At 35.0% G+C, this 22855-nt stretch overlaps 1 protein-coding gene across 2 annotated transcripts in view; it reads right to left on the bottom strand.

Moving 5' to 3' along the window:
* The window catches only part of UFL1 (UFM1 specific ligase 1), a 44767-nt gene extending 22694 nt beyond the window's left edge, over positions 1-22073 (bottom strand). For both annotated transcript variants that reach the window (XM_027856181.1, XM_027856174.1), the window contains exons 1-10: positions 21895-22073; positions 19518-19663; positions 12220-12248; positions 10912-11009; positions 9901-10015; positions 8286-8416; positions 6915-6973; positions 5245-5391; positions 2661-2836; positions 693-872 (exon numbers count right to left, since the gene is read on the bottom strand). In XM_027856181.1, the coding sequence (XP_027711982.1) occupies positions 693-872; positions 2661-2836; positions 5245-5391; positions 6915-6973; positions 8286-8416; positions 9901-10015; positions 10912-11009; positions 12220-12248; positions 19518-19663; positions 21895-21971 (1158 nt within the window). In that variant the 5' untranslated portion in view covers positions 21972-22073. The remainder of the gene's footprint in view (positions 1-692; positions 873-2660; positions 2837-5244; positions 5392-6914; positions 6974-8285; positions 8417-9900; positions 10016-10911; positions 11010-12219; positions 12249-19517; positions 19664-21894) is intronic.
* Between the last annotated feature and the right edge of the window lie 782 nt (positions 22074-22855).

The following is a 22855-nucleotide window of genomic DNA, read 5'->3' as shown; positions in this document are numbered from 1 at the left end:
ATGCTGAAGAGCAAGCAGAATGGGAAGATGTAGGAAGCGAGCCCAGCTTTCTCCTTATTCCTAGTCCAGCATGTTCATGGTAATAACAAAATTGTATTTTAATCAATCAATAAACATTTATGAAGTGCCTACAATGTGCCACACACTATACTAAGCACTGGGGATACAGGAAAGAGGCAAAACAATCCCTACCCTCAAGAAGCTATTTTAAAACAAAGTTTCACAATTCTGTCTTCTCAATAATTTAGAATTGCCTTCCCCACACGTAAATTTAATTAATAACACTTTACTATATAAAATATTTATGTGTACATAGAATACAGAGAATATGCTGCAGAGAAATTATGTATCATATGGAAATTCTTATTCAAATCCAAACTGCTTCAAATACTTTAAATAACTTTCGTGCATTCAAATTTTTAAAATTTATATCTGTACCTCAAGGGTACAAGAGAAGACTCTAAACAGTCAAACACTGGGAAACAGAGGGTAGATATTCAAAGAGAAACAGATTGAGAGACAAACCCCAAGGAATAAACTAAAAGGAATGTGCATTTAAATATAAACTGACCATGTAAATACTATAATATTCACCTCTTTGGCTACATTGCCACTTCTCTCTCAAAAACAAAAACAGGATCAAATATTTAAAATGTTTTAATTTTGGTGTAAGATAGAAAAAAATGGCGTACCTTTTCAGCTTTCTGATGCATCAAATCACTGAACAACTCCGCACAGCTATTTATAAACTTTTCACTTACTACGACAGTATCATTAAAGACTACAGCTGATGGCTGTTTGTTGAATGTTCTCATCACCTGCTGAAGCAACATTCCAGCATCTTCTACTGATAAAGAACTGGGCAGTAGTGGCTAAAATAACAAACAAAACTAATATTACATATGTAGAGAGAGAGATTTCCAGTTCAAACATTTATTAAGCACCTACTATATGCAAACTGCTGTACTAGGTATGGAGGGGAAAAGTGACAAAAAGCAAAAAGTCTCTGTCCTCTGAAAGCTTCCTAATTCTACCTAAGGTGATACAATAGGTATAATGCATATATGTAAATACAAATAATTTCACAAAAGAAAAGGTACTAATAACTGGATGGATGAAGAGTACAAGAAAGGCTTTGAATTGGAGATAGTACTAAGTGTTAAAGGAAGCTAGAGAATTCAGAAGACAGTACATTCTAGGTATGGGGGACAGACTAAATACAAAAGCATAAAGACAGAGATGGTATATGAGTTTCAGGAACAATCAGTCAGCCAACTGGACCAGAAAATAAATTGCATGAAGAGGAGTAATGTGAAATAAGTCCAGACTGTGGAGTGCTTTAAATGATGAATTTATATTTTATCCTGGGATGCACTGAAGGCTTTTGAGAATTGGAGTGACATGATCAAACCTCTATTTTAGGAATTAGTGTAGCAATTATGTGGAGGATGGATTAGAGAAAGAACAGACAATTAAGCAGCTATGACAGCAGTCCAAGCAAAAAGTGATGAGGGGTCTGAAACAGAGATGTGGCACAGTGAGTGTAAGGAAAGGAATGTAAGGGAGATACACGAAGTAATTATGTGTAAGGAAAATCAATAAGGTTTGGCAAGTGAACAAATATGAAGGTGAGAAGAGTTGAGGATTACTCTGAGGTCAGGAATCTACAAGGTTGGAAGAATGGTGCTACCTTCAATAGCAAAAGGAAGTCAGCAGATAAGGAGTAGGTTTTTTGAGATGCTGATAGGGCATCCACATGGCTGTATTTAGCAGGAGGTTACCTGGAGTTCAAAAGAGAAATGTCTATGTTCATGCACGCAAGAATATGTACGCGAGTAGAGCTCACCAAGAGAGTGAAGAAAGAAAGGAGGGCCCAGGAAAAAGTTTTGGGGAACACCGATGCTTAACAAATGGGAGAGGATGAAAATAATGACGACACAGGAGAGTGAAAAGCAACAGTCAGAACAGTAGGAGAACTAAAACAGGATATCAGAAAAATCAATGGAGGATAAAAAATCCAGGAGGAGAGAAGGAAACAGTCAACAGTGCTGCAGAGAGGTACAGAAGAATGAGATCTGTGAAATGGTTTTAGCAATATTTGTTGGCAACTGAAGAGAAGAGAGATGGTAAGAGATTAAGGAGTGGGAAGTGAGAAAGTAGAGGCAGTGTGAGAGGCAAGAGTGAGATGAGAAAACTGTCAGGCTAGTGAATGAATGACTGACTGGGAGATTAGGTACGGGTGGAAAACCTAGGTCTCAAATCAGTGAAGCAGGAGGACAGACCCAAGGATCAAAACTTACCCAAGCATAATACTTTAAAAACTAAAAGACAGAAGATAAAACTGTTTCTTACAGCAATTACAGTAATCTTAGTAGAAAAAAACTCTCACAATGCCCAAGTATGTTTTTCCCCCCTTTTGTTTGCATCATTGATTTCATCAGTGTGGGAAACTCTCCTGTACATCAACTCTTGCTACTGATGCACACTGGCAACTTGCTTATGATTTAGTTTTAAAGAGTTGCCTGAGATATTGAGAGGCTAAATGACTTGCCCAGGCATACTGTCTGGATTATGTGAATTAAATTATTAAGCATATAAAATGGTTAAACATTAAAGAGAAATAACAGACTGCTATTGGATGTAAATAATAGAAAACATACCAAAATATCCACCCAGGAACCAGAGCTGATGGCTTCCTCTACTGAAGCTTCAATCTGGTCTACAATTCCTTGACCAACACAAGCAGCTTTCAAAAACAAGAGCTGTGTAGTTTTGTATCTTTTCTTTATGTAGCTTACAGCATCTGGAATCCCAAGTCTGGATAAAGCATCAAATTCTAGATATGCATCGTAAAAAATTGTTGAGTTATATCTTCTTTGGATCCTCAAAGCATTTACATTTTGCAGTATAACATATACTTTTCTTACTACTTCCTACATTTAAAACATGTTCTTTTCTATCATGTTAACGTGTGCACACTGTATTTTAGTCATTCATTCAACAAGAACTTATTAACCACCTATGTGCCAGGCATTGGAATGCAAATAAAGAAGTCCAACTGTACCCCATTTCAAGGAGCTTTTGTTCTATTGAGTATCTCAGACTCTGACATTTTTTAGTAGGTTTATGGGCAATCAACCTCAGACTTATAATCTGTTCAGATGCTATAGGTGGAACAGAAAATAGGAAAATTATTAACTACGAAATCTTCAATATTAGAGGTACCCTCAATATTAGAAAAATCAGAGGAAGGACTCTAGCAAGGGAGAAGAATACTCTTTTGAAGACTTTTGTAAAAATATGGGTGATAGAATGAAAACATGAGGAGGAGTTGCAATTTGTCATCAGTAGAAGGCATCTCTACACCACTGTGTAGAGATCCAAATAAACTAGGAAAAATAGTTTGGAAAGAACATTACAGTTATATTCAGAAAACTAGAATTCAAATTCTGACTCAGTACTTACTGATTCTGTGATATTGAACTAATCCCTTTCTCTCTCTGGGTCTCTCTATGGGTATTACACAGTAATGTGTAATTCATTTTTAGGCAACTTGTAACAAAAGTAACAGAATATTCCTTAGCGTATTTTATTTATTTCATTTTTTAAAATTCTTGATATTTGTAAAACATGAGGATCGTGTATTTACTCAATTAAAGCTCTGTGGCTTTAATCACTAACACTACCAATTCAGAGCTCAAAGAGAAAGATGAGAACTACAGAGAAGTAAATCAAATTTTTTATACTAAGGAGAAATTTCAAATTAAGCAAAATAAATCTCATATTTTACTTCCTATTAAACTCAATTAAAATGGAATTAGTGTTCAGGTTAAGTGTAATTAGTTTTTCAAAAGTTCATGTGTCACTAATGTATACCTATGTAATTTGTACTAAAACAAAACTACAATGAAAACATTGAAAAAACTTAGAAGTCTAATATTCTGTGATGGTACCTAGTACTAACAAAAAATTAATTATCATACACAAATAAACCTTAGCTAAAATAACATAATACACAACAAACATTTCATTAAGTGTCTACCATGTACCAGAATAATAGGATCACACATATTCTGAGCTAGAACGATTCTTAGGTGAACTAGTTCAATCCTCTCATTTTACAGATGAAAAAACTGAGGTCCAAAACAGCTAAATTTTACACAGAGATCAATGGCTGGACTCAAACCCATGTTCTCTGACTCCAAAATCATCATTCTTCCTCTATACTGCCTCTCAAAGTATAATTCTAATCTAAAGTTCATGGTTGTACCATAAGAGACTGAAAAGTGATTTGTAATCTCCATAACCCAAAGTCTAGGAAACAAAACTAAAGAGTAGTCTGTCTGCTTTAGAATAGGCCAGAGGTTGTTTGACTACATTTCAATAAGTTGTTTCCTTTGTAACATCTTATGCCTTTAAAAATATTACTTTCAGAAGAGGTCCATGGCACAAAAAATATTAAGAACATCCAGTTTAGGTTTGGTACAGAATTATGAACAACTACCCAGCAAGCACTGAAACTGAGATGACTGTAATGTAGCTGGCAGGTAATAAATGCTTGTTGATTGTTACTTGGTCAACTTTATTTGGTTGCTAAGAAGACCAAAATAAATGGACCTCACTTTTTTTAATCTTAATAATAATAGCTAACATTTATATAGTCCCTTAAAATCTGAAAAGTGCTTTGTATGTATTATTTGCTCCTCCCAACAACCCTCTAAGATGAATTCAAATGAGATAATCACTCTCAGTGAGTGAAATCAATCAAACACTATAAGATAGCTATTGCAGCAAGCATTATCTTAGTTTTCCTGTTAACATTTTGAAGCCTCTCTTTAGTAATAAAAATCAATAATGTAAAAAAGGTAAGACATTAGCAAATTTCTGGGACTTATACAGTATACTGAAAATGACCTATTTATGAAAAATGTAGTTCTACAAGAATGAGAAAAAATGAGTACTTTCCCAATGCTACCTTCAAAGAAAAAAATAGGTGTTTATTTAGCAAAACACTATGCTGTGCATTTTAAACTTTTGATAGTGATAGGAATAAGACCAAGATAATCATGTGCATTTATTGTGACTATTTTCACACTAAGAGAGACATCAATGAAATCTGTTCATCTAATAACTCAGTTCATTTGTTTATGTAACTATTTGGATCTTTTAAAATGTGTGATCAAGTTTTAAAAAGAAATTAAAAAGTGGAAGGTCAGAAAATGCTATAAATAAAAAAGTAGTTACCTAGATAACCATTTTGCCTGAAAAAGGAATCCACCCAGTTGCTCTGTGTTCTTGAATAGATATCAGGAACAAAAACAGCTTTATCTTGTCTCCCACCAACTACTGCACCTTTTAAACGTCCACTATTAACAAGTTCCTCAAGCACAGCTTTGGGGGAGAAAAAAGTACACAAAAATCAATAGGGGTATAAGATTACTAAAAATCAAACAATTCTGAGAAGCTTATAATACTCTGCCATACTTTTTAAAAGTATTATCAGATGAGTGAAAGCACCACTTAAAATTCCCCACGAGGAAAGGAAATTCTGAGAAATCAATGCACCAGTTAAAAATGTTACTTCTTACTCACAGTATATGAACCTAAGACATTAATTTTCCCCAGATTCTCAAACTGAATATCATACTAATTATTTAATAAAATTTTTTTTGAAAAGTAGGTAGTTATATGATATTAAATCTGTTCCTTCACTAGTGTTATGAAGATCAATATTCTGGCAAAATTCATACGAAATTGAGTTCTTTGCAATTAAACCACAAACATTTAGGTAGTTCTCATAATTTCTAATTTTCAAAACAAAATGACAGATTATAATATGCATAATTTTCATGCCAACTTGACTAATTTACAAGTGGTGCTATTTGCACTATTACGAGTCAATGTTATCCACTATTTCCAGATATCTTGCTATATAAACTCTATTGCATATCAAAGCTGAATTTTTAAAAAGAATTTTCTTAAATGCAATACAGCCATGCCCTAAAATACTGAAGTTTTTTTTTTTTAAATTATCATAAGTTTTTAATTAGAAATCCAGCAGTTCACAATATACAGTTCAAATTCCTGGCGATCTTAGGCTTTATCATTTTTGATTCAACTGGAATACTTGCTGCTTTAGGGTGATTTTTTAATTATATCAAGAATATTGGTAAAAACCCAAATACATCATAGACTCAGATTAAAGTGACCAGAGTTATCATTACTAGGACCTTACTGTAGTTAACTGTAAAGTATACTATTTTGTGGCTCAGACCAGTTATTAGTGAGGCTGTAGTTTACTTTATATTTTTTCACATTTTAAATTTCATTTTTAAATTGTTATAAGAGAGAGATAAAAGTCAAATACTAGTTGAAATAAAATTTCAACATTACAAAAATAAAATGAATGAAAATAAATCTTCTCTGCAAAGAATTCCTGTAGTAAATTTTTTTTTCCTGTAGTAAATTTAATATGTAAATGCTTAATAAATTCAGTAAAAAGATATTTGAATTCCCAAATTTACAGAGAAGGCTCTGTCTTTGCTAATAATGGCAAATGGAAGCAAGTAAAATCCAAAACTATGTGAAATTTATAGTATCACAAAAAGCTTAATGATGAAACTCTTAGGGGCAAGCCCTCAAGTAAAACAGAGATTAAACTAAGATTTAAGTTTTCAGACTTTTTAATATAATTTGAGTTCTAAGAATATAATTTCATTTGTGTACCTTCAGAAATAACTTTAGTGCTGGGAAAAATGCATTTTAAAAACTTTTTCCTTTATTAGGCAATGATGTTGGCTAAAATAAGCTTTATAAATAAAGCAAGAAAGACAATATTAAATTTTTAAATTTAAGAATCACAAATCTTTAGAGTGGCTATTTAATAAATGAAACACAATTTGAACCAAACTTACAATAAAGCAGTTGCTCCTGAAATCCATAGCGGGAAATCAAAGAAATTACTGGAGTAGGTCTATAAAGAAAGAAGGAAAAACTTAACCTCACTGATAAGCATAGTACAAAATAAATTAATTTATTTTAAAGTAGATAAGCACAAGGAAATTTCAATAAATTTTCTAATAAAAATAAAAACGTGAAAAACCATCGGTTAATTTACAACAAAAAGTGACACTCAAAAATTTTTCCTACATTGGTACAGTTAGAATTATCTATCAAGACACAGGGGGAAAAAAAGATCAATCACTGATCTGCACAACATCTGGCTTTTTTCTAAGCACTGTATTAAGTGGAGGAGACAACACAAAAAACAAAGATCAGTTGCAGAGCAGATAGAGGCCCAGAATTCTTAAGGGTTCAATGGTGGACAAATGTTAAGGCTTTGTATTCTCTATCTCATAGATGTCAAAACATACTGACCACAGGCCACATGTAGCTCACCAACACTCCCAAGTGTGGTCTGAACCAGATTAAAATGTAATTCAGAAATATTTAACAAAATAAAAATACAATAAACAGAGATGATGTTAATATGTGGCTACCTAAGTCAATAAATATGCAGCTCACAGGCTGCATTCTAGCCCCATATACATATTCCAGCCCTATGACAGCTTAGTGGTCCCTATTTCTATTTGAGTTTGACACTCTTACTCTACCTCATCAGAAGGAATGGGGTTAATTTCCATCTCGTTCAGTCCCTGAGAGGAATCAAGCAGACCAGCAAGAGAGAAAGTTTGGAGTAGAATGCCCCTGTGAAAGCATTCTCACTGCTCCCCCATTCTGGGTAGTTTGTAGGACAGCCCAGGTTGAGGAGAGAAGGCGGCAAAACAATAGGGTTTCACTAAGTGAAAAGTCAAATAGAAACACATGAACAACTAGGGGGTGTGGAGGAGGATGTCTGTAAAACAAGCAGCCAAATAATAGAGTTATTATCAAAAAGGACAACTAAAAACCTTTAAAGTGATTTTGCCAAAACAGAAATAAATCATGACATAACACAATTTTATTTTTATAAGACTACACAGCTGACTCACTATAATAATTCCTGCCACATGGGCACTGAGTTGTGAATTTAGATGTTAAGATGACTGAATTTTGGAAGTAGTCTTTTAGAAAAAAGAATGTTAAGGTATCAGGGCCTGGAACATTTGGCCTCGGTAAATGCCACTTTACACTACCTCCACATCATGAAATTAAAGCTGGTCAAAATAAACAAAAAGGATTCTGAAATCCTACTACTAAAAAGAAAGCTCAGCTGGTTTAAAATGTGAGGGACTACACTTTAATCTACACAAAAATATATGTACTTTTTATTGTGTAATACTTACCGGGTAATTGCACTAAAAAGACCACGTATGCGCGCCTTATGTCGAGCCACAAATGCCTCAGTAAAAATCACTCCCCTGTTGTCAAGGTCTATTTGCCCATTGATAATTTTACCCAGACGCTGGGACAGTGCCTAAATATAAACATTAAAATTACAGTAAATGCAAGGATAGGCTACAATAATATACAGACACACTAAAATCTATTTTATTTTGTATTTGTGATGCGCGCCAGAAATGTTACAAATGAGTAAGCTGAAGGAGATCAATGATTAGTGATCTTGTGGCAGGACTATGTATTCTCTATCTCATAGATGTCAAAACATACTGTCCACAGGCCACATGTAGCTCACAACACTCCCAAGTGTGGTCTGAACCAGATTAAAATGTAATTCAGAAATATTTAACAAAATAAATAAAAATACAATAAACACAGATGATGTTAACATGTGGCTACCTAAGTCAATAAATATGCAGCTCACAGGCTGCATATTATACTAATTATAGTATACAGAATTATACTAAAATATCCACAACTGATTTTCAGACTAGTTTTTTATGTTGGACTTTTCTTCAACTGGACACACCAAAAATATATCTTCCCCTCATGTGACTAATGGCTTTTGGTAAACAGAAAGTAAAGCAATGAAATGTCAAGACATCTGAAGATGAAGATAAAATGCCCTGTTTTTTAAGTGGACTACTTGTGGACCTGTGGACTACTTGTCATTCAAAATGTATTTTTATCATCAGGTTTGTTGGAAATACTAACATATTCAAAGAATAAGTTGTGTAAGAGTTCTTATTCTTTCAGTTATTAAACTGAGACTTGGCTGATACAGAGCCAAAAGTTCAAAATAAAATTATAGCCCACACTGGTGAAATACCACAAATATCAGAATAAGAATGCTAATTTGATATGTTTTTATGAAATGTATATTAACTGATTAAAAGGATTAAATAAACTGCACCCACTTTACTGTGATGAAACATTTAGTCCCTGGTTATTGAATTTTAAAGTTTCCTTATGTTTTATTTTACTTATAGTACCACCAAAATATTGAAAATTAATGTTTTAAAAAAGTCTCCCTTCCCCTAACCAATTAGTTATTTACATGTGAAAAGACAGTTTATGGTACCTACTAATTGGGAAATGGCTGAAAAAAAAACCTCATGGTATTTGAATTTATGCTAAATGAATTCTTGTAACAAAGGAAATGATAAATATAAGGAAATCAAAGAAACATGGAAAGATCTGTATGAACTGATGAAGAGTGAAATGAAGACCAGACAACAATATAGACAATGAATACAATAATTTAGACAAAAAGATCAATAAGAGGAAGTAGAAGTCTAATATTGGGGAGAAGAAAAGCAATGAAGATGATAAGAAGAAATAACAAAACATACCTCCTACCTTACAGTAGAGAGGTGGGAAGCTACAAGGACAAAATACGGTATTGTCTGACAAGGTATCTGATTCAGATGATTTTGCTTAATTGTTTTCATTGTCACAAGAGAGGGTTCAATGGGGAGAGGGGAGATAACTGTGAAAGACAAAAGATATAAAATTTTTTTTTTAAAAAAGAAGAACAATTTACATTAATAAGGAAATTACCTGTGTCAAAAAGTTTCCTGGAAGATCATAGGTTTTACAAAGTTCTGATATGGGCACTTGACCTGTTTCCTGTAGTTTGTCATTTACTTCTTCAGCTAAGTGATCCAAATAGTTCCTACGTATGAAATTAATAAAAATGAATGATCACATTGCTTTTTGTACTTACTTATGTTTTCAGGTAAAAGTATTATTGACAAAAGGGACATATATATTTCCCAAACCTCACAATATAAGTCAAAGCTATTTTGGAAAGCATAAATTTCTGCCAATAATCAAAAAAAAAAAAAGTACTGCCATTTTTCTTATTACTACTTTCCTAACCATAAAGATATTCAAACACTTTCTTAGGCCGTTTTACTTTTTGGTGGGGGCAGACAGATGGGAAAAACAATGCAGTATTTTTTTCATTAGTAAATAACTCCCATTTCTCCCAAAGTGGGGGAAAACTGCATCACAATTGGGATCACATAGGATGGACTACTGAAGCCACGTTTTCCATTTCTTTGGTTAACAGCAGTGAAAGAAAATTCATGGTCTATAAAATTTCACAGTAGATACGCACATCATTTCATACCATTACATACTTAACTTTTGAACTGCCAATACATAGGCAATTACCAACATTTTAAGATCGCCTTTTTGCATAAGATACTCAATTCCAATACTAAGTTACATATACCAATCTAAATGCAAATCATGATCACAGATTTAAAACTGGAAGGCAGCTCAGATGTAACCCAGTCCAACTGTTTCATTTTACAGACCAGGAAATTGAGGACCAGGGAGGTTAAGTGACTTGCCCAAGGTCACAGAGAGAGCAGTATCAGAGGTTAGATTTCATGTCACCAAGATGCTATTTAAATATCAGAACGAACAGAAAAAACACTCACAGAAGATAGCAACACAAGAACAGTATTAGGTAGCAAATGTCAAAAGTAGCCACAAATAATCATATCAAATTTTAGTAGAAATTCTATCATAAAAACATGTACTGCTCTGAAATATACTTACTCATCTATCAGTTGTCCTAACACTACTTGAACATTTTTCTCTGACTTAATAATGTCACTAATTCTGTTTTCAATATGAGTCAGATCCACATTAATTACCTGGAAAACATACAGACATTTCATTATTATTAAATTTGCATTATTTCTTAGGTTCTAAAAGGCATGCTAAAATATAGTACATACAGACTTGCACAGATTTTTTTACATTTTGATCTCAAATGTCTAACTTGAAATAATATTTCTTTAAAACCGAGAGTTGAATTGAAAGTTTCTCACATTATTTTATATATTCCAACTGTTAGGGAAAAAAAAACCTTTTATTTCTAAATAAAAAGAAGATTACTGTGCAAATTAGCACTCACCAAATCAAAGTGATAACCAACGGTCTCTGCATATATGGCTATCATATCTCCTTTTACTATCGCTTCTAGTTTACTTTGTCAGTATCACAGTGAAGGAAAGCGTTTAGACCAGACCTATATAATCTGGAGATTACTGAATCCAATGAATGACTTGATCACTCAAAATATTTATTTCCCTTTCCTATTTTGGCCATATTTCTTCTATTTATGAATACAATTTTAATTTTTCAAAATGATACAAAATGCTCAATTCATATTTTGCAATCTAGCTGAAAAAGAACTGTCAGGGGATTTTTAAAAAATCGAAGTTCTTATCTCAGACCTATCACTAATTTTATGACTGTGTGAGTAAGTTACAAAACTCCTCTGTGCCTCATGCCAATTTCCCCATATGTTAAACAGAAATGTTAATATCACCAGAAAGAAATGGTGTGAAATCCCTTATAAACAAAAGATTTATAAAAACAAACACTGACTTGTTTTAGAAAGACATGAGTTTAAGATAGTGTTTATTTTAATAGTACTTTTTCCTCAAGTATAAAGAAGAATTTCATACCATGCACAGTGAATCATTTTCAAAATGCTTCAAAACAGATCTCATAGCTAGAGTTATACTTTAACTATCCAACTTTCATGCAGGTAGAAATGAAATCCTGTTAACTTTGCAGAAGCAATTATATAAAATTTATGGTGCCACAAAAATGAAATAACACTATGATGAAAATTAAAGGAAAATGTTCATAGAGAGAGGGAAACTAAATTTGCATGCACTAATCAACTTAAATATAATTTACACAACTGTTTACTTAAATACATTATGCAAAATTATTTGCCCCTTGGTATCAAAGGCCACTTTAAAAAAATTAAGATAATGGCACCTAAATTATCTACAATAACAAAAAAAGATTAACTGTCAAGATCAAATATTTTAGAAATTTTAAAGTTACCTGCTGTAGGTCAACAATGTTTACTCGACCTTTAAAAAAAGCACAAAGTTTAAATGTCACTTTTAAATCCATGTTCTAAAATACTAGAAAAAAATTGGTAGTAAAATAGGAAACATTTTTTTCCAACGTGTGTAATTTTAGCACTATCTTATTTCCACACACAGAGGCATTATCAACAATGACCTGTTTTAACTATTAATCAACTATCTCCATAAATCCTCTTACTCGAAGCACAAGCAAAGTTAAATATATATATATACACACATACAATCACATATACAGATACATTCATGCAGATATGTTTATTTTCTTTATCTGTCCCATTTTTTATAATCACATTTATTTCCCAACATATTTCTCCACCTTAACTTCCCCCAGTAAGCCATCCCTCCTAACAAAGATTTTAAAAAAGGGATAAAAAACTCTCAAAGTTCAGCAAAACTAACCAATACAATTATTTCTGACACTATGAGATATTCTACATCCATTGTCCTACACCTCTGCAATGAAGTCAGGGAGATAAACAATAATATATTTTTAAGACTTCAATTATTCTATATGACCAATTCATGACATCAAATGGTATATATACTAGGTCGCTAAGAAAGTAGTATGTCTTAACAAGTCAAAAAATTATCCAAAGGACTTTGATCAGAGATTCATAGAATCTCAGAATTAGAAGGGACCTCAAAAGCTATTTAATCCAAATCTTACCTTAAAAAAGGTAACATATAACCATATCCTTTGCAAGCAATCATCTACCACTAAGGGAGAACCCAGCACAGCTCCTAATGCAATACACTCCACTTTTGGAGAGCTCTGTTAGCCTGTCTTTGCCAACATGGCACAATGGATAAAGTGTTCTGCCTGGAGTTAGATCTGAATTGAAATCTGGTCTCAAGCAGTTACTAGCTATATGACCTGTGGGCAAGTCACTTTACCTTTGTTTGTCTCCATTTCAAGTATAATAGGGATAATAACAACATCTATCTCCCAGAGCTGTTGCGATGATCGAAAATAATATTTGTAAAGTGCTTCGCACAGTATCTGGTACATAGTAAGTGCTATATAAATGCTATCATTATTATTACATGGAACCTAAATTTGCGTCTTTGAAATTTCTATCCATTATTCCTAGTTATATACCCTCTAGGGCCATGCAGAACAAGTCTAACACTTCTTCCACAAGACAGACATTCACATAAAGTCAGCTATAATGTTCTTTCCTGGTTTTCTCTTTCTTTCCTAGTTCCTCCATCCAATCCTCATGACATGATTTCAAAGCCCTCCTCTGGATCCTCTCAAGTACATCAAGATCCTTCCTAAAATGTGGCATCCATAACTGGATACAATACTCCAGATGTGGTCTGCCCAAGGTAGAGAGCAGTGAGACTATATTCCTGTACACTATGCCTTTTTTAATGTAACCTAAGATAGCTTTAACATTCTGGATTGCCATACCAGTGCTAAGTTCTATTGAACTTTAAGTCCACTAAAATTTTCAGATACTTACAGATGAACCATCTAGACAAATCACTAGCTATTTCGTAGTTGTAAAATGGTTTTTTAAAACAGAGGATAAGACTTTTAATTTACCTTCACTAAATTTCATTTCATTAAATCTGGCCTGATGCTCTAGCTTGTCACAATTTTTTAGAGCCAGAATCTGTCATCTAAAGGGTTGTATCATCCACATAAGTGATAAACATATTTTGGTAATCCAAAAACCTGTTTTCCAGGTCATAGCTTATGACAGGCTACCTCTGCCCAGAAACACCTTTCCATCTTCCTTTTTCAAAAAGGTTCTAAGAACTTTCAATCCACATGCTAGAAACGTTCATTGCTTTTGCAGGGGTTGAAGGGAGGGCTTCCTCTGGATAATCAATACCTAGTACCTCCTGAGTTATATTAGAGAAGAGAAATAAATTAAAAGTGCATCTAGTGAGACTCAACTTGTCCCTAGGAAACCAATGGCCATAGTCCGTGTCCTCAAGGGTCCCAGATGTAACCTTTCCTGGCCTTGATGAAGAGTGGACAAAGATCTCAGGCATTACATTATAAGGAATGGTGAAAGCCTGCCCTAACTTGATTGAGCCAAATCTAAGGGTAGCCTCTTTCAGTACTGGATACCCTTCTTCCTCTAGCTGTAACCTCAAAACCACTCTCCTTGAGGTGAGCCCAACTCCAGCAAAATGAGAGCTGGGTGCATACATCCATCCCCCTCTGGCAACTGAGACCCAATTGTATACTTCCCTTAAATTGACTGAGACTCCTTTGGACTCTATCCTGAACCCCAGTTTTTTTTGCCTGAGTGTCAGCTATTTTGAATTGAAATTCACCTAATAAAGGCCTAGTGCTTTAAGCATGAGCTGGTCTGATACTTTTGTAAAAGGTCTTTTAAGACCCCTACACTGCTGAAATAAGACATCCCATACCAACTTTGCCTTTATTTGAGTCATCACTGATACAAATGATAAACAGTCCAGGGTCAAGTGTAGATACCTGGTACGCTCACTAGAGACCACATTCTAATCTAATATTAAATCATTAACTTGGGTTCCCTCTGTCAATGAAAATGCAGAATTGTTAGAAGAAAGCAAAGTAGCAGTTATTCTTAAATGGGACACTTAAGATTAAGTCAATGAATTGTTCATTTCATAGCACTTTCATTTCTTATAACCTCTGTGGATGGCACTGATAAATCAGTACCAATAATACACAAATTATTCTCAAAAATTGAGAAAGCAGCCTACCAAAATCCTTTTATGAGACAAATTTAATCCTGATACCTAAACCAGGGGAGTGCAAAACCCAAATGGAAAAATATAGGCCAATATCATTAGTGAATATTGATTCAAAACTTTAACAAAATCCTGACAAACTGACTATAATGACTTATCTAAGAACTTCTTCTTTATGACCAAATTGGATATATAGCAGAAAAACAATTAACACAATTAATCATATTACAAACCTAAACATCCAAAATCACTTGATTATCTCAACAGATGCAGAAAAAGCTTCTGACAAAGTCCCACAATCATATTTTCTATAAATTCTATAAAGTGTAGGCAATATATGCAATGATACATTAGAACCTTTTCCCAAAATTACAGGAGTAAAAACAAGGATAGTCACTCTTCCCACTATCATCTGATATACTTCTGGGAATAGTAACAGCAGCAATCAGACAGGGAAAAGAAACTAAAGGCATAAAGATAGGTAAAGAGGAGATAAAACCATCCCTACTTTCTGATATGATGGCATACTCGGGAAATTCTCAGGGATTAGCAAAGATATTATTTGAGACAATAGCTTTAGCAAAGCTGCATTCTACAAAATAAACCCTCAAAAATCAACTGCATTTCTAATATCTATATTAGTATATACAAAATTAAAAAAAAAAAGCCATAATAGAAAAAAAAATCTCATTCCAAATCACTACAAAACACAAAAAGTATGTTGAGGATCAATCTACCAAAGCATACAAAGCGCTGGTACAGATGCATTTACAAAGTTCTCCGTAAGGAAATAGAGAACCACCTAAATAGCTGATGGAATATTCAGTGCTCATGGCTGGGCCATACTAATATAATAAAAATAACAGTACTGCTGATGGGGTGCTCAGGCCCCAGCCCTAAGATCATGTCTCTGGGAGCCTCCCAATTTCTTAGTATCCTGTAAGAAAATTTTCTCTTATTGCAGAACACATTCTCTTATCAGAGCAGACAGAGGGTTGCTGGCCCAAGGATTTTTGTCCCTGGCTGGCCCAAGGCCTCTGTTGGAACCAGATCCCCAAAGTTCATGCTTCTGACAACTCCATCAATGTCTGGTATACTCCGTAGACTTTTCCCTCCAGAGCTCCCAAAGACACCTGAACCCTTAGATTACCTAATTAGCATCCCTGGCATTCCTTTCCTGTGCCCCTTTTCCATATAAACCCCAGCACTATCTTCAGTCTCTCACAGGTTCCATAAGTACCCTTGCTCACTTTTGCTAAAGCGTTGCAATAAACTTTTTGCCACTTGGCTAAGAGAAGGCTTGAGTGCGTGAATTCATTCCAGACAACTCTGCCTTGAAATTCTCAGGGTCCCAGCACCCCCAAACTTCTTCACCACCAAAGTTAATTTACATTTTTAATGCTGTACCAATCAAATTACTAAGGGGATATTTTATAAAACTTGATAAAATAACAAAATTCATTTGGAAAAACAAAAGATCTTGAATATAATGGTAAATGATGAAAAGAAACAGGGATGAAGGGGGAATAGCAATTCCAGACCTTAAACTATAAAGCATCTAGTATTAGAAACAGATAGGTAGATCAAGGGATCAAGGGGTTAGACTAGAGAATCAGAAGACATGGGAGAATCAGAAACAATGGAATGTAATTATCTAATGTTTGATAAAGCAGAAAACATAAATTATCTAGGAAAGAATTTCCAATTTGATAAAAAACAAAAAGATGAAAAGAAAACATTTTTGGGAAAACTGGAAAGTGTTTTGGCAGAAATTAGGCTTAGACTGACATGTTACACCATACTCCACAATCCATTCTAAATGGATAAGGGATCTTAATATTAAAGATCATACTATTAAAAAAAATTAGAAGAGAAGCAGTTTATCTACCTCTCAAAACTATGGGTAGGAGATGTATTCTTAACCAATAGAGACAGAGGAAATTACGAAGGATAAAACAGATTTTTTGTCATTTAGTTGTTTCAGTTGTGTCCAACTTTTTGTAACCCCTTTTTAGGGTTTTCTTAGCAAAATTACTGAAGTGGTTGGCTATTTCCTTCTCCAGCTCATTTTACAGATGAGGAACTGAGGCAAACAGGGTTAAGTGACTTGCCCAGACTCACATAGCTAGTAAGTGTCTGAGGCCAGATTTGAACTCAGGTTTTCTTGACTCCAGGCCTAGCGCTCTACCCACTGTGCCACTTAGCTGCACTGACAAAACAGATAACTATAATTATATAAAACTGAAGTTTCTGCACTGACAATATTAATGCACCTAATATGAAAGGAAGTGGTTAGATGGAACTGGTAAAACAATAAAATCAGGATAAACTGTTTTAATTTGGCATTCACAGAATCATAATGTTAGAGGCAAATGAACCTCAGAACTCAGCTAGTTGAGAGGAGTGAAACTTGTGGCTTAACTGGGAAATGTTAAACAAAATAAATAAAAATACAATATAGGTAATGTTAATTTATGATTTTCTAAGTCAATATGCAGTCAGCAGTAGTGTTTCTATTTGAGTTTGCCACCACTGATCTAGGCCAACTTCCTCATTTTACAGATAAATAAAATAAGGTCTAAATAAACGAAGTGACTACACAACTAAGAAGTGTCACCTAGAATTTGACCCCAGGGCTTCCAACCCCAACACCAGTTCATTTTTACTAGGCAACGAAGCTCTACTGAAGGTTTTTCAGCAGAGACTAGTATGGTCAGGCCTGGGCATAAGAAATATTATTTTGGCAGCAATAAAAGGAAACATTGGTGATAGAGGAAAAAAGAAGTAGGGAGAAGAGCTAAGATTAAGGCAATTGTCCAGATGAGAAGTGACGAGGATTTAAATTACTGTGGTGGCAGCAGCAGAAAGGAAGAGAAGGATATGAAACATATTGAGAGCAGCTAGGATGCATAGTGGATAGAGCAATGGAACTGAAGGAAATAACACTTGTGTGCAAACCCAGTCACAAATGTGTCACTTAACCTCCTTCTACCTCCGTTTCTGCATCTGTAAAATGAGGATAATAAAAGCACCTACCTCTCAGGGTTGTTGTGAAGATAAAACTAAACATCTGTAAAGCACTTTGCAAACCTTAAAATGCTATATAAATGATAGCTGTTCTTATTATATTGTGCAGGAAGAAGTAAAATGATTTGGTAACTAATTTAATTTAGTAACTAAGAAACTAATGAGGGAGAGGGAAAAGTCAATGATAACTGACTATGTGCGATTGGAAAGAGAGGTACTTTTAAATGAAATAGGGAAGAAGCAGCAGAAGATGGGGCGAGAGGAATAGTGAATTCAGTTTTCAGAATGTAAATAATCTTCTAGTTCTCTTCAAGAAGAAATTATAACAAACAAATAATATGTATCACTAATGCTGTGATTATATTAAATATTATTTTAACTTCTTGGGAAATTCAGTTTTTTGGGAAGGAGAAAAAGGCCTGGCTACTACTACTAATATAATCATAAAAGAGCAATTAAAATCTGAAGAGCACACTTTGGTCATTTCTCAGAATTATCACTTAAAAAGTGCATGTTCAAGGCTAGGCAGTAGCTGAGGAATGTTTCCCACTGTTTGACTAAAATTAAAATGAAGAGCAAAGGGAAAAGGTAGCATTTTTTATCCTTGAAATTTAAGTTCGTTATGCACAGATATTGTGATATTCTTAGAATAAAATACTTTGCCACTGAACTTATACAGAAATGAAGCTTGGAAATGCAAAGAACATTAGAGACCATTCAACTATTTCAATCCCCTTATTTTATAAATAAAGCTAAATGAGGTTCAGGTAGGCCTGTGACTTGTCCAAACTCATATAGTACATAACAAAACCAGGATATGAATTTTGCACTCCAAAATTCAACGTTTTTTCCACTATAATACCTCTCAATCCCTTTACTTGCAGACGTATAATTCACAGGTGAAAAAAAAATCATGTTTTTGACATGCATTAGCAGATTTTTTCCAAAATTACTTAAATCATTGGTTCTCTCACAATTATCAAGTAGCTTACAGATAAGATCTATCTTACAGATAATATAGTGATACAATGCAGTTGAATGACTTACCTTCAGCTACAAAGCAAATAAATTAAGAAAAATAAGCAAAATAAATTAAACTTAGCATTTAAAATACACAACTATATTTACCAAATAGATGTTATTTTGCAGCTCTGTAATGATGATTTAAAATAACTTCAATTATATTTTCACATTTTTATTTCTACCAATAAGGTTTTTTTAAAATCATGTGACTATCATATTAGCAAATAATATTATGGAAAATTTATCATGAGCTCTGCATGACTCTTTCTTTCTCGTTTTTTTTCTTTTTTTTTTTTTTTGGCTAGGCAATGGGGTTAAGTGACTTGCCAGGGTCACACAGCTAGTGAGTGCTACATGTCTGAGGCCGAATTTGAACTCAACTCCTCCTAACTCCAGGGCCGGTGTTCTATCCACTGTGCCATCCAGTTGCCCCTCTAAATGACTATTTCATAATTATTGTTGGAATAATTTTAAAGAGAGAAAGAATTCAAATTTAAGGACACTTACCACCACGAACATGAAGCTCATCCCTCATTTCTCTAGTTATCTGAGCAGGAGTAACATATTCTTTACCATCAAGTGTGTGAACCACTTCTAACTGCTTCTGAGCAATCAATTTAGTGACAATTTCAATGCAGTTCCGTTCTGATAACCTGTGAAAAATAGGGAAAGATGTCCATTTTAAAAAGATTTTTTGATGGACCCATAATCTCACTGGTGTTGGTACTATATCCACCTGTGCAAATCACAGGCTATCCATGAATTTTCAGCCTGTAAGATTCTTGTCCATGACTCTCCATAAATTTTCTTTAGAGGCTCTACACTCAATATACTAGAAAAAATCTTCCTCTAAGTTATTAACATTTCATGGATTAAAGTACAACATTTGGACTTTTCATCACTGAGCCCTTACTCTATCCTAGTATTTGAATACTGGTCCTCAGTAGTAACTTTGATATCATTTCTTGAATAGAAATCATTTTTGGTAAGATATAATTATAATGACATAAATACTAAGAATCTTGTTCTAGACAATAGCTATTAGTCTAATTTTACAATTTGAATATCTTAACTAGTACCAAAAAAAATAGCTGATTTCAAATTTTTAATTCTTTGAAGTAAGCTAGTTGAAATGCTTTATCATTTACTTGGCCTATTTGTACCTGCAAATTATACCACACATTTCAAATTAATTCTCTCCATAGCCTGATGTTCACCTTGGTTCCCTTCATTCAAAGTAGAATGTCAAATCAAGATCAAACAATTCAAGAATAAAAAAGATCTTATTTTTCTCAATATTTTGGATAATTGCAGGAAAAATGTAATTTCTGTTCAGGCTATCTGAAAATACAAGTTGTCCCAAAAGTCATAGTGTAAATTTTAAGCCATTAAAGCTTAAAGCTTTAAACTTATACATTGTATGCTGTAATGTTTTACTTCACCCAGTACATAGAAAACCCAGTCTAACGGTTCTGTTAATGTTTTAATTATCTAAGCAATTTCTGAACCCTAGAGTATTTACAGCATTACTTAAGTAGATTATCTTAGAGCTATAGGCTTTCTACTTTCCATACTACTACTAACTAGCAATATGAGCTTGGGCAAATTATTTAATCATTTGTGACTCAACTTCTTGAATCCATAAAAGCAGAAGAGTATCTTGATGGTTTCCTCTCGGCTCTAAAATTTGATTCTACTAGGTCAAAGGTTCTTAACCTATGAGTATTGAACTTGTTTTAAAAAATATTTTGATAACTACATTTCAATAAATTTATTTCCTTGGTAATCTTATATATATATAATACTGATACATATTAATATTTTTACATTAATGTATTTAGATATCCATATTTATTTGTTATTTATTAATAATAATATTATTTAAATCCTTCTGAGAAGAGGCTCATAGGCTTTATCAGATGGCCAAAAGAATCCATGACAACTCTCACTGTCATCCAAACTCTGGTTGAAGACCTCCACTGTGGGGCTTCTGAGCCAGCCCATTTAAGTTTTGTGCAGCTCCAATTGTCAGCAAGTTTCCCCTTCACATCAAATCTAAATTTGCCTCAGTCAATTCCACCAGTATTGCTCCTACTTCTGCTAGCTGGGGACAAGCAGAACAAACGTCATCTCTTTTCCCCTTAATGACCTCTCTGGGCCTCAGTTTCCTTATCTCACAATTAAGAGAAGCCCACTAAATAACCCACAAGGCCATTTCTTCCAGTGTCAAGTCCTACGACGCTGTTCTTTGAAGCAGCTCTGTTGGAGTGGTGAAGAGGGCCAGTCTCGAGACAAAAAACCTAGATTGGAGTCTGGCCTTGGATACTGAAGCTTTTCTGAGAGTTGGTCTCTATTTCTCCAGCTAGCTCATGTTACAGATGAAGGAAACTTGAGGCAAACAGGGTTAAGTTGCCCAGGGTCACACAGCTGCTAAGTGTCTGAGGCCAGATTTGAACTCAGGAAGATGAGTCTAGGAAGATGCACTCTACCCACTGCACCACATAGCTGCCCCAATACAATGAATTATTACTATTATTATTATTATGGTTGCTTATTATTGTGTCGTTTTGTCCATTACACACATAGGTCTGGGAGGAAACTTTTACCGCACAAGTGCGTGCAGAGACAACAGCCGATGAGGCAGCTGGACCCTCCCCCAGGTGTGAACTGGAGGGTAGGGGACCAAACACGGCCTCCAGACCGGCTAGGGGGCGCCTGAAGCCAGGGCCTTCCCGAGGGCGAGCGGGGTGCCAGGCGCAGGGCCTCGGGGCAGGGGGGCCCTGGCGACTCTGAGGCCGCCGCGAGCCCAAGTCCTACGGGAGGCTATTTGGGGAGCTTCCCCTAGCGGGAGGGCGGGGGTGAGGGTCAGGGTCGGAGTGGGCACCTCTGCGTGGTCTCTGCGAACTGCGCCCGCTGGAAGTCGGCTGCCAACCGTCGGATCTCGTCCCACGCCTCCGCCATAGTGGCCGCGGCGCTGGTCCGGCCCGGTTCAGCTTTGCCCGGCCCACCGCAGCAACCGCCGACACGTCAGCCCAATTCTACAGCAGCCGAGCCGGACGGACTGCGCCGAAGGACAAACCCTTCCGCTCCAACAGGAACGCGTAGTCAGGCGAGGGAGAGAGCGGGGAGGGGCGAGGAGGAGCGGGGAGGGCCTGGAGGGAGGGCAGAGAGGACCCCACGTGATTCGGCTCCACCCCGCACCTCCTTGTCCCTGGGAAGGAGGCTGGGGTAGCTGCGGTTTTGTGTTTGTCTTTAAAATATCGGGGTATTTTTTGGAAGGAGAAGGTCTCTGAATTAAACGAATTTTAATGCTGTGCTGTAGGCTTTCAAACTAAGAATGTCCAAAGCAGAACTTATCTACCCTCACCCCACCAAACCCTACTTTTTTTTTATTTATGTTGAAAACACCTCCAGCCTCCTAAGGCACCCACGTGGGCAATCTGGGAGTCATCCTTAAAGCTTTTTTTTTTAATTTAATGTTTTTGTGTGTGTGAACTTACGAAAAAACAAGTATTTAAGAATGAAAAACATTCTAATTTTTTCTAAATTTTTTGGATAATTAGGAGGGGGGAATTTATTCAGGCCATCTGAAAAAAATAGGGTAATATAATTAATAATAAATATTTATGAGGTGTTTACAATGTGAAAATCTGTACACTTATTATCTCGTTTGATCTTTGCAACAATCCAGGGAGGTAAGTGCTATTATTACCCCCATTTTACTGATCAAAAAACTGAGGCAAACAGAGGTTAAGTGACATGCCCAAGGTGACACACACAGCCAGTAAATGTGTAAGGTCAAGAATTTGAACTCAGATCTTCCTGACCCCAGGTCTGGCTCTATA

This window comes from Vombatus ursinus, unplaced genomic scaffold, assembly GCF_900497805.2.
Source record: "Vombatus ursinus unplaced genomic scaffold, bare-nosed wombat genome assembly UNPS02000582.1, whole genome shotgun sequence".
NCBI classification, from domain to species: domain Eukaryota; kingdom Metazoa; phylum Chordata; class Mammalia; order Diprotodontia; family Vombatidae; genus Vombatus; species Vombatus ursinus.
The sequence above is the reverse complement of the archived record's forward strand: the minus strand, read 5'-3'. Positions and strand labels throughout refer to the sequence as shown.